Below are 12,749 nucleotides of genomic sequence, written 5' to 3'. Positions count from 1 at the left end.
ACTTGTCCCCACTGCCTATTTCCCTAGACCTATCAACGCTATTTTCCTTTATTTCTGGATCTTCTCTTTAATTCTGTACCAGTTGATTTATTAAAGTGTGATCAAACAAACTATTATTTTGTGGCTATGTATTCTTTAAAGAATTGTATAGGCACTGAATAATAAATTGAAAGTATCTCTAAATAATGAGAATGGCAATAAATAATACATGAAAAAAGTTACAAATCACAAATGGAATTTACACCTTAGAGCTTGGGATTTGCCTGAAAGTAATACCTCACTGTAATTTTTCCAAGATAACCAAAAAAAGTATTTAAGGGGGGAAAAGTCCTTTGAAAGAGTGGAGTATGCCAGGAAAGTTAAAATGTAAACTTTCAATTAACTTGGGAAAAAACTGCCAAGGAAATATTTGGGAAACTCAGCCTATGCATAACAATTATAAACAATGGGGAAAGTTTCACTGACCCTCTGGGTCAAGCTGAGGCATGGCAATGGTATTGGCATGGCAATGGTAAGCCTATGTCAATAAGAGATGAAGGGCAAAGAGTGTGCAGTGAATCTGAGCAGCTATGCCACTGTGATGCTCTTAGACACTGGCTTTAAATGTATATCATACTGACCACATCTTCCACTAACATTCTACTGAAGCCTATTCATGATGGGTATCAAGAAATTAATTTCAATTCCATTCCTTCTCCTCCCCAACCACCATAAATGATGAACTCAGCAAGTGAGAGTGAATTCAGTTATGTTGTTTAAGTCCAGACTTACCAGTCTGGACTTAACTGTCCAGTCTGTCACTTTTAGGCAACAGCTCTAGTTCAGTATGGCTGTGCATATGGAGAGTTTATGCAGGGAAGTATTGGAATTTTCCTTTTATCCTACAGTTTAAGGATTGCCATTGTTTTTTGTTTGTTTGTTTGTTTTTCTGCCACGCCTCACAGCATGTGGGATCCTCATTCCCCGACCGACCAGGGATTGAACATGTGTCCCTTGCACTGGAAGCACAGAGTTCTAACCACTGGACTGCCAGAGAAGTCCCTAAGGATTGCTACTGGATGAATTAATGATGTGATCAATTTCACCTTTTAGATGTTCAATGTGGAATGGGGACAGACAAGAATCAAGGAATATCAGTTTAAGAGAGTTGTGAGATGATGGAGGATATAACCCAGGTGCTATGAACTGAATTGAGGCCCCCCCCAAATTCATATGTTGAAGCCCCACCCCTCAATGTGATGGTATTTGGAAATAGGGACTTAAGGAGTTAATTAAGTCATGAGGGTAGAGCCCTCATGATGGGATTAGTGTCCTTGTAAGGAGAGACATGAGACATTTCTCTTTCTCCCTTTCTCTCTCTCCCTCATTCTCTCTCTCTCCCTTTCTCCCCCATGTAAGAACATAGCAAGAAGATGATCGTCTGCAAGCCAGGAAGAGGGCTCTCATGGGGAACCGAATTGGCCAGCACCCAGATTATGGGACTTCTCAGCCTCCAGAACTGTGAGGTATAAATTTTAATTGTTTAAACCACCCAGTCTATGGCATGTTGTTATGGCAGCTCGAGCTGATTAATACATCAGGCATAATCATGAAGAAAGGAAGAGAGAGGCATATTTGAGAGACATTTAGTAAGTATACAGGACAAAGTCTGAGTATATTCTGCACCAATTACATATTGAAAGAGTTGTTATGCTAATAAAAATACCAATGCATACTGAGTGCTTACTATGTTTCAGAGAGTGTGCTAAAGACTTTATATGAATTGACATTTAATCCTTTAATCCTTCAAACAGTGTTATAAAGTTATATATTATTATTATTATGCCTGCACTACATATGCGAATAGTGAGGAAAACTAGGCATGTTTCAGTACCATAAAGAGAGGGGGCAGTCTTTCTTGGAAATCAGAAGATGAAGAAATAATTTGGTAGCCTGGATCACTTCAAATTCTTTGTTGGGAATGAAATCTAACAATTCCTTTTATGGAATTAGAGCTCTCTAGGTTTAATTTAATGTTTACATGTTATTTTTCTCAATGAAAGTTTTGATAACAAAATGGTAAACTGTGAAGCACTGGTGTTGGCCAGAGGCACCTGTGGTTCTAATCCCAACTGCACAACTGAACGGCTTTGCAAATCTGGACACTCTCCTAAGCCTCTCATTTCCTTCATTTTCTTGTCTCACTATAGGAATAGAAATACCTGTTTCACAAGATTCTTGTAAAAAATTGAGATAATATATACGAAATGCTTAGCCCAGTGTCTGGCATACGGTGACTGGTAGTGGTGATGAGGATAATGATGATCACCACCGGGGCCCAAGTCCATCCACAGCTGCCACTTACATGCGTTTTACTCTCTCTCCCAACCCTACCACATCCATGCTCTATGCCCACTGCCCACCTAGAAAACAAATGTAAATTGAATTTAACAGTTTAGTACTGAAATAGCCTGAATAGAGAACCATCCTTGTCTCATCAGTTTTCAACAGACTAGGTAAAAGGCAGTCACTGAGGTATAGACATTCAGGAAACTTGAGTTTTTTAGAAAGACCCAGCTCTGCCACAAATTACTAGTCCCTTTTCTTCATTGGTTACATGTGTCAGTCAGGAGTTCAAACAGAAATTTAAGCTTTCTCTCAACTCTCTGATTTTATTTTTTACTTTTTATCTCGATGTTCTAAGCCTTAGGAAACTAATTCCTGATGTTATTGTTCTAGGAGTTTTTAATGAGCAATATCAAGTCCCCAATTCTTTCAAAAAACAATAATGAAAAAGACCAACACACACTGAATGACTACACATCATCTTTCAGGCTCAAAGATTCCTGATTTGAATCTTTGAAGACTGAGGTCATAGATATAATTCTAAGCAGAGGATGAGCATCCATAATGTTTCTTTAAATATTCTGGATTTTCCCCAGCACTATTGACAAAATGTGGGAAGAGTAAACTGTGCTCACAAAGATTTTTTTAAGCTCAAGTGGAAGAGATTGTTCATTGTGTAGTGAGGAGCTCTGGGGTTTTCCTTAGGTCCCTAGGCATTGTTTTTTATTTTCTTTTCAGCAATGGAACTGGGAGTACACTGCAAACAAGCAGCTTACTGCCAAGGACATGTGAAACCTGTTATATTGGTCATTCTGGATCCGATTCAAGTACATACTGTTGCTAGGTAAGATTACTTTTACTTTGCTTTAGTGGAAGCCTCAATTTTGGTTTAGGAAAAAAAAATCATATTGTGTTTTTCCATTTATATTTATAAACCATGTATAATTTAAAATGATAATGACACACTTAGAATTCTGTAATATGTATTTGAAATGACAAGCAATAAAAACTAAAATAAAACCGCACAATAAAATAAGAATGAAAATAGAATTTAAAATGACAATGACATACTTAAAATTTTGATGTGAGAATAATAAGGATACTAGAACCAGAGTGTTTCAGCTATTGATTGCTACATAATAAAGCACCACAAAACTTGGTGGCTTAAAATAATTTACAATCTGGGCTGGGCAGTTTTCTGCTCTGTGTGGTGTCTACTTGGGCTAGAACCTACAAGAAGGCTTTTTACTCCCATGTCTGGAATCAGACGCCTGAAACAACTATGCCTATTCACATGGCCACTCCATATGACTAGGTTGGAGTTTCTAACATCATGGTGGTCTCAGAGTAACTGGACTTTTTTTTTTTTTTAATTTTATTTTATTTATTTTTATTTTTGGCTGTGTTGGGTCTTCGTTTCTGCGCGAGGGCTTTCTCTAGTTGCGGCAAGCGGGGGCCGCTCTTCATCGCGGTGCGCGGGCCTCTCACTATCGCGGCCTCTCCCGTTGCGGAGCACAGGCTCCAGACGCGCAGGCTCAGTAGCTGTGGCTCACGGGCCCAGTTGCTCCGCGGCATGTGGGATTTTCCCAGACCAGGGCTCGAACCCGTGTCCCCCAGCATTAGCAGGCAGATTCTCAACCACTGCGCCACCAGGGAAGCCCGTAACTGGACTTCTTACACTGTGACTGGCTTCCAAGAGAAAGGAAGCTGAAACTGCCAGTCTTCTTAAAGGCTAGACCCATTATGGGGCAGTATCACTTCCATCAGATTATCTTATTCTAAGCAAGTCCAAAGAGTTAAAGGGAGGGGAAAGAGACTCCACTGCTGTATGTGAGGAGAAGCACACATGTAAAGGGAGGGAAATAATTGATGGCGGCCATCTTTGGAGAACACAACACAGAGTGTACTGCATTTACTAGGAGCTATTTCCTTTTCTTCTTTTTCCTTTGGCTTATATTGAGTTTCCCTGAACTCTTTTTGAAATTTCTAAGATGTCAGGAGAAAAAAAGTTACTCAACCTTAGGATGAAAGGGATGATACTTCATAATATTCATTAGAGCAAGTTTCCAATGATTTTCATAATAGCAATGGAATCTTGATTTACATTAGTACTGTTGTTCTCTAAATATGAAGACATGGAGACTCAGAAGAAATGGAAGCATTCATCCTCAAATATATTACCAAGCAGAGAAGCGGCCATTATTGTACCAGGAGATTCCAAATACCTCAGATTCATGTTATACATGGCTAGCTGGATCAAGCCACCTTTACATTTTTATATATCATATTGAAACATATGCATGGGATTTTTATAAGAAAGGGATTTGTAATCTGCTTCCTCTTTATTCAAATTAATTTTCCTTCCCTGATCCATGAATCATTCCTCACATAAGAACTGGCTGATGAATCAGAAAAGAGTCAGTAAATTCTAATGAGCCTAAAAGGAGAGACAAGCTTATCATTGCCAGAGATCAAAACCAAACCCTAAAATTACAGGCTTTGTTTAAAACACTAAAATTTAGTTCAGGGAACATACCTTTATACTGACTCATTCTCACTGCACACTCACTTCATTGAAGGAGGAGGCCAGTGAATTTCACTAGGAGCCACCGACCTTCGAAAATGTGGTTCACAGCAGTCGAGCAGCAAAAAGGGCACAGAAGGAAGCAAAGCTGACATCGCTGTCCCAGCCACGCTCAGAAAGGGAGGGACTGACAGTGGCTGTCTTTGGAGACTACAGCACAGAGTGTATTTGATTTACCAGCAGCTCTTCCTCCGTTCCCCCTTTCCTTTGGATTTCAGTGGAAATTTGAGCTCTGAAATTAAGGGATGTCAGGAGTGAAGAAGTCACTCAAAATATAGAGTGTCAAGGGGTTGATACTGAGCAGACATAACCAACACACAAGTGTTGATGTAAAATTGCTCCTGTTGTCAGGCACATCTAATCTGCACCAGAGTGAATAGTTTGGAGAACAGTTCTATAGAAATATGGAAGATTCCAGCCCAAACAAAATGACTGATATAAGCTCTTCAGTTATTCAAACAGGGCTGATGCTGGTGTTAGCTAATCACATCTGTTTTCCAAACCTAAAACTCTAAGGTAAATAAATAATCGTAATCATTCTAGCTACTAAAAACAAAAAACAGCTTGGCTATAAGGAAACTATAAATTGACCTTTCCTTCTCATAATGCATCTTACTCATTGTTAAAGGTAATTTATAAATAAACAAAAAACTCTTGACAAGGTTTGACCAAAAGTACTCAAAATTTAACATAATTTGGAAAACTAGGAAACTGTGCTTCTGTAATAAAAGGGGATTTACTTTCAACTCTTGATTTATTATCTGAGAATATATTTCTCAGGCTACTATCTAATACAGTTAAGCCTTGAACAACGCAAAGGTTAGGGGTGCCAAACCCCCTCGCAATCAAAAATCCACATATAACTTTACAGTTATATATATAATAATATATATGTATTTTCTGCATCTGAGGATTCAACCAACAGTGGATGGTATAGTACTCTAGTACGTATCTATTGAAAAAAATCTGCATATAAGTGCATAGTTCAAATCAGTGCTGTTCAAGGGTCAACTGTAATATCTGAAAATACTCAACCAATTAAAAAAATGCAGGGGACTTCCCTGGTGACAGAGTGGTTATGAATCTGCCTGCCAATGCAAGGGACACAGGTTCGATCCCTGGTCTGGGAAGATCCCACACGCCGCGGAGCAACTAAGCCCATCCGCCATAACTACTGAGCCTGTGCTCTAGAGCCCGAGAACCACAACTACTGAGCCCGCATGCCACAACTACTGAAGCTGACATGCCTAGAGCCTGTGCTCCACAACAAAACAAGCCACCACAATGAGAAGGCTGTGCACCGCAACGAAGAGTAGCCCCCACTCACCACAGCTAGAGAAAGCCCGCACACAGCAATGAAGACCCAACACAGCCAAAAATAAATAAATTAATTAATTAAAAAAAAATTTAAAATAAATTTTAAAAAACTCAGGGCAAAATAAAACTAAACTATAAACCATCTCAGCTGCCTTAGGAAAAAGGGCTATTTTGCATGCTTGGAATTGTAGCGAACTAAGCCACATCTGCTTGAGACTACAGTCTTCCCTCTGTATCCATTGGGGATTAGTTCCAGGACCCTGCAGGATACCAAAATCCAAGGATGCTCAAAGTCCCTTATATAAAATGGCATACTATTTGAATATAACCTATGCACATCCCCTGGAATACTTAAAATAATACCTAATACAATGTAAATAGTTGTAAACACAATGTAAATGCTATGTAAATAGTTGCTGGTGTGTGGCAAATTCAAGATTTGCTTTTTGGAACTTTCTGGAATTTTTTTTTCCCAAATATTTTCCGACCCATGGCTGGTTGAATTTGCAAATGCAGAACGTGGTGATACAGAGGGCCGACTGTAATTGGAACTGCCCTCCTTCTCAGATATAACGTATACACGGGGTGTAAAAAGTGCAGGAATCTCAGAGGAGAGAAGAGAAGAGGCTTGGTACCAGTCTGTGTTGCATTTGAAGCTTTGGCTTTTAGAGAACGTAGTGGCAACTGCTTGCACTGTGGACTCAAACCCCTGAGTGGGGTTTGTGCCAATTATTCTAACAAGAAAGAATATAGAAGCAAAGAAAGGGTACTTACTATCCAGTTTTCAAAAATACAGATGTGGGAACTTTACTAATATAGTAGACTTTTCAGCATTCCCCTACCCCTCTCCCCCCATTTTTAAACAAGGTAGATATTTATGGGTAGTTATGTTAATTTCTTTCTTTAATTCTAGAAAATTCTCAACATTACCTCTTCAAATATTGACTTCTCTCCATTCCCTGTATTCTTTTCTCCTGGCAACGTATTCTCATACTGCTTAGCTCTGTTTTCATATTTTCTCTTTTTTTGTATCTTTCACATGAATTCCTTAATCCTAGCTTCGGATTCTAATTAATTAATTCTCTCTTCTCTGTGTCTCATCTATATTTTATCTCAAATATCAAGATATTTAAAATTTTCAACTAGTATTATTTTTCATTGCCAAGATTACTGAAATTTTTTCATTTTCATATTGGTCTGTTTTAATTTTATTTGCTTATATCTATTTTTGTTTTTTATGTTTAAGTGCTTTGAATGGATACATCTTCCTTTATGTCAGGGGTCAATGGTCAACCATTTTCTGTAAGGGCCAGATATTAAATACGTTAGGTTTTTCAGGCCACATGGTTTTTGTTGCAGCTACATATACTCAACTCTGTATTGTGAAAGCAGCCATAGAATATATGTAAACAAATGGGTGTGGCTGGGTGTCAAAAAAAACCTTTACTTACAAAAACAGGTCACTGCAGCTACTCTGGAAAACAGTTTGGCAGCTCCTCAAAATGTTAAACATCGAGCTACTGTATGATCCAGAAATTCCAATTCTAGGCATATACCCGAGAGAAATGAAAACACATGTTAATACAAAAACTTATATATAAATGACCATAGGAATGTTCTTCATAATAGCCAAAAGGTGAAAACAACCCAAATGTCCATCAACTGATGAATAGGAAAGCAAAATGTAGTATGTTCACACAATGCAATATTATTTGGCAATAAAAAGAACTAAGTACTGATACATGATATAATATGGATGAACTCTGAAACCACTATGTTAAGTGAAAGAAGCCAGACATAATAAAAGACCACCTATTCTATAATCCCATTATATGAAATGTCCAGAATAGACAAATCTATAGAGACAGAAAGCTGATTAGTAGTTACCTAGGGTTCAGGGAAGTGGAGAATGGGGAGTGACTGCTAACAGGTATGGGATTTCTTTTTTGGGATGATGCAAATATTCTAAAATTAGATTATGGCAATAGTTACACAACTATATAAATATAATAAAAACCAATGAACTGTACAAGTTACACAGATGGACTTTATGGCATGTAAACTATATCTCAATGAAGCTATTAAAAAAATAAATAGATAAAATGAGGAAACAGGTGAGTGGCTGGCAGGGCCATAGTTTGATGATTCCTACTTTATATTTTTGAGGAGCCTAAATAACTTAACAAAGTTATTTATAGTTTATTCTATTTTTATATTTTTTTCTGTGTTAAATTCATCTCTTTGACTGCTGATTTTAAGGGCTATCTTTGTTAGTTTTCCTCCAGTGTTTGGGACTTTTATATTGCAGCTAATCTTGAGTAGAAAGCATTTGCTTCCTTGCTTGTTCTCTCTCTCTCTCTCTCTCTGGCTACCTTATTCTGTCTAATGGTTTTGTGGTGGCCTCCACTTAACCCTTCTGTCCAAAAAGGACTAGTTTGGTGTCATGGGTCTTCTGTCCCCATAATGACATATACATATGAATATGGCAGATAAACCCTGAACTCTAGAGATTTTGGCCCAGGAACTTGGTGAGATGCTTCCTCTGCTTTCTCTTTGGGCTCCCAGATCCCTAAGCCAAAGCCCAAGCTACTATGGCAGCTCTTTTTCAGGTTCCTTTCCTACAGGTGCTACTGCTCCAGTCTACCGGCCTTGGGTGAGACCTTTAATTCCCAACTTACCACCACAGCAGTTGAGATACTCCTGCATTCACAGGCTTGTGGACCCAGAAAACATCAGGTCTTTGACAGTAGCCCAGCTTATACTTTGTGTTTCTGCTCTTTCTGATCCACAATTCATCTTCTTTTTAATTTTCTCTTGTTATATCTTGTCATTAACTGCTATGTATATGGAGCAGGGAAATGGGCAAAACATGAATTTACAGTTCTTCTTGACTGGATATTTTTCAGGTCAATGCAATGGAATTTTAGCAGACAGATACAAAGAGAGTATCAAATGCTCCTTGGTAGAGTAGTAGATTGACATTTTTTTTCTTGAAAATTTGAATTCAAGGTAAGTGGAACATGTTCAAATGGAAGAGAGTTAAAGGAGGTTTCAGATAAAATGTAAGATATCAGCTTAGAGATCGAAGCTGAACACATAGTTTTGGGAATCAGAGAAGTCAAGGAAAAAATGATAGTCCTAATAATAACTTTTAAAGGGATACCTACAAACAGATCAATGAGATAAATTCTATAATTTCTACTTCTGATGATATGGCTCTTTTCTTGCTCTTCTTCTTAAAGCTATATTTAGCTTGGGGATCCATTCCTATAATCATAAGATTTTATGGTGCATTGATGATGATTAATTTATTCATTTAGTCAACAAATATTAATTATGCTCCTGCTATCTACTGAGCACTCTACCAGGCTCTGGTGATACAGAGGTGAATAATAAATGGTCCTTACCCTCAAGGAATTCATAATTTATTAAGGAAATCAGCCACACACACCAAAACAAGTCACCATTTCATTCTGAAATAAGTGCTAAGTGCAGTAATGGCTGTAGGAACAAAGTGCTTTAAAAGTATAGAAGAAGGAATGAGTAATGCTTATTTGGTGTAGCTCTGTAAAGAGGGAATTCCAAAGGCGTCACAGAAGAGGTAGCATGTTGGGAGCTTCCAAGATTTCTATAAAAGAGTGAGCAGTATCTTGCTGGAAGGGCTTCCTAGGGATTAACTTGTGTTCGTTCAGCACACCACTTTTACTTAGATTATGGGTTTATTTAGGACAGCTTTGGGGAGATAATGAAGATTATGGCAGGGTAATAAGCACCTTCCACCTCTCTTTCATCCACATTTTCTCACATTATTTACTAAACACATGAGTTTTATCAACTGATGATGAGGAGTTCATAGAGGGCACCTTACATGAGCAAAGATGACAGTATCAGGTAATTTTAAGGATGAGTAAGAGTAGGGGCTTCCCTGGTGGCACAGTGGTTGAGAACCCACCTGCCAGTGCAGGGGACATGGGTTCCAGTCCTGGTCTGGGAAGATCCCACATGCCGTGGAGCAACTAAGCCCATGTGCCACAACTACTGAGCCTGCGCTCTAGAGCCCGCAAGCCACAACTACTGAGCCCGCGTGCTGCAACTACTGAAGCCCGTGCGCCTAGAGCCCATGCTATGCAACAAGAGAAGCCACCGCAATGAGAAGCCCGTGCACCGCAACGAAGAGTAGCCCCCACTCGTCGCAACTAGAGAAAGCTTGTGCACAGCAACGGAGACCCAACACAGCCAAAAATAAATAAATAATAAATAAATAAAATTTATTTAAAAAAAAAGAACAAGTAAGAGGAGTAAATTGATGGCATGGTCAGAATACAGGCTGAATGGTAACTAACTTGGGGATGAAAAGATGGCCCAGGGGTGGACTTATAGAGACTCTTGTGTTATAAAAAGCCTGGACTTTCTTCTGGGCAATGAAAGAGACTTTGAATGATTGTAAAGCTAGAGAGTGAGGGGAGCCATTTTGTTGAAATATAGACATCTGAGAAAATGATATTGGAGAAGAATTAGAACTAGTGACCTATCAGGAAAACACTGTAAGAGTCCAAGTGAGATAATGACTGTTAGTTTGAGTGGGAATAGGGGAATCAGAACTGCCATAATTTTTTTTATTTGAAAAGCTACAATAAGAGCAATGCTTCTATTAATATTTCATTGCAAGAGAGGTTTCGCTAGTTGAGATAGAAGTGTGCTAGTGCTTTTAGCATTATGTTCAATGCTTGAGGGCTGTTTTTCAGATAATCAGAGCATTGTTTATCTACTGTAACTGTGATGGATCATATCCAAAAGGCATAGGGGTGATTCAGTCATGAAAGGACTAACTCGTTAGGTTAGGCCCGTATGATGTTATCATTATTGAAAACACGCAAACATTGGCACTTTTATATAATATACGTAACAAAATAAATCTGGTTATTTGGGGAAAGAAACAAACTTTTCCTTCAAAAGAGAATATGCATTTTAATAAAATGAATCTCAAGTTGAATAAAAGCATAGCTTCTAGATAAATTCTATACTCCGTGAAAAAGTAGGATTTCTATATTGAATATTGCTTTTTTAACTGAAGAATCTAAGATTAATCATAACCTTAAATAATATTTCTGCCCACATAATAATTGCATGCTAAATGAGAGAGAAGAGGGAAGAGTTGGCTAGATACAACTATCCTACAAACTACCCCACAGACTAATATAAAAGAGTCCCTTCTCTTTACACAACAAGGAAAATCTTTTTGCATCTTCCCTGACACAGTTTAGGAGCTAGAGGCTTTTCTTATATTAGAATGAATCCTTTTATTAGCCTATAAATGACAATATCTATTGAGTCTCTAATAATGTATTAGACATTATTATATTATGTATTCTAGGGACTTCATATATGGTATCTTGCTTAAACTCTGAAAAGCACTTAAAAAGTGAAGAACTTCTCCATTCATTTGGCTTTAGATTTGTAAAAGCTTAGAAAAGACTAGTCTTCCTCTTGGCCCAAGAGGGATCCCCCCACCCCCAGCTCATTAGATTCTCCCTAATATCACTCAAACCATTTTAGAGTGAGTTTTCTGTATGTAGGTGTTTGGTTATTGTTCCTTAAAAAAATTCCTAAGAGACGCTAATCTAACAACAGAAAAAGAAACACATCATAAAAACCTGTGTTAAGTATGATTCAAAGGGAAAAAATGAGCTGTAGTGAAAGCCAATTTGAGTTGGAAAGACTGTACTCTTAAGTAACCAGACATGTGTAGCCACTTATGAAGCTGTCTGGTCACATATGTTTTTAAACATTTGTCATCACAGTCAGAACTCCACATGCAAAATACAGCACTCCCAAGCATTATGGAGGTTTGTGATGAAGTCTCAGAATCTGAAAGAAATGAACAGATTTCACAGGTTGAACACAGGTTGTTACTGCTTGAGTTGAAGAACACTTGGGGAAGCAGCTCCCAAAGGCTGTGAGTCATTTACTTGAATATTAATATCTTAGGGACAAAACTGGCATCAGCAATAAAACCTGCAGAGCCCTGAAGAAAGAGAGATGTCAGGAAGTCCCAAGGAGCAGGAGAAATTGGAGAACTATAATTTAACTTATGGCTTCAGAGCTGAAAGCTGAGTTGAACCTCACTCCTTTTCTTGATAAAGAATATTCAGTGATCTTTTCCCTCCATTAAAAGTCCCCACCTTAAAATACAAATACAGTTTCTTTCAAACCTGCAGCATTTGTTCTTCCTCTGAAGACATCATCATATGCTTTCCACTGTGGCTTCACCTGGTAGGCATGGATGAACACCACAAGTACTACCACGAGGCACATTAACGGAACAAGAGCTGCACTGAACAGAGCTGCATAGATGTTTGGGATGAAACACCTGGAAGAGACAAGCGAAGAGATAACTCAGCTTCAACACAAACATTTCTAAATGCACCATGCATTACATCACTGCTTTATACTAGCTCTTTGTATCTAAATGTTGGCAAAAGCAACTTTCTGGCTTGCCAAATTGGAGCTCTGTTTGGGTAGA

General features: G+C 38.2%; 1 protein-coding gene across 1 annotated transcript in view; it reads right to left on the bottom strand.

The window, feature by feature from the left end:
- ADGRV1 (adhesion G protein-coupled receptor V1) overlaps positions 1–12,749 on the bottom strand; it is a 530,561-nt gene that overhangs the window by 84,056 nt on the left and 433,756 nt on the right. The window contains 1 exon segment of the mRNA XM_036847274.1: positions 12,439–12,596. Within this exon segment, the coding sequence (XP_036703169.1) occupies positions 12,439–12,596 (158 nt within the window).

Source organism: Balaenoptera musculus, chromosome 3, assembly GCF_009873245.2.
Source record: "Balaenoptera musculus isolate JJ_BM4_2016_0621 chromosome 3, mBalMus1.pri.v3, whole genome shotgun sequence".
In the NCBI taxonomy this organism is placed as follows: Eukaryota; Metazoa; Chordata; class Mammalia; order Artiodactyla; family Balaenopteridae; genus Balaenoptera; species Balaenoptera musculus.
Note: the sequence above shows the minus strand (reverse complement) of the source record. Positions and strands in the feature narration are given on the sequence as shown.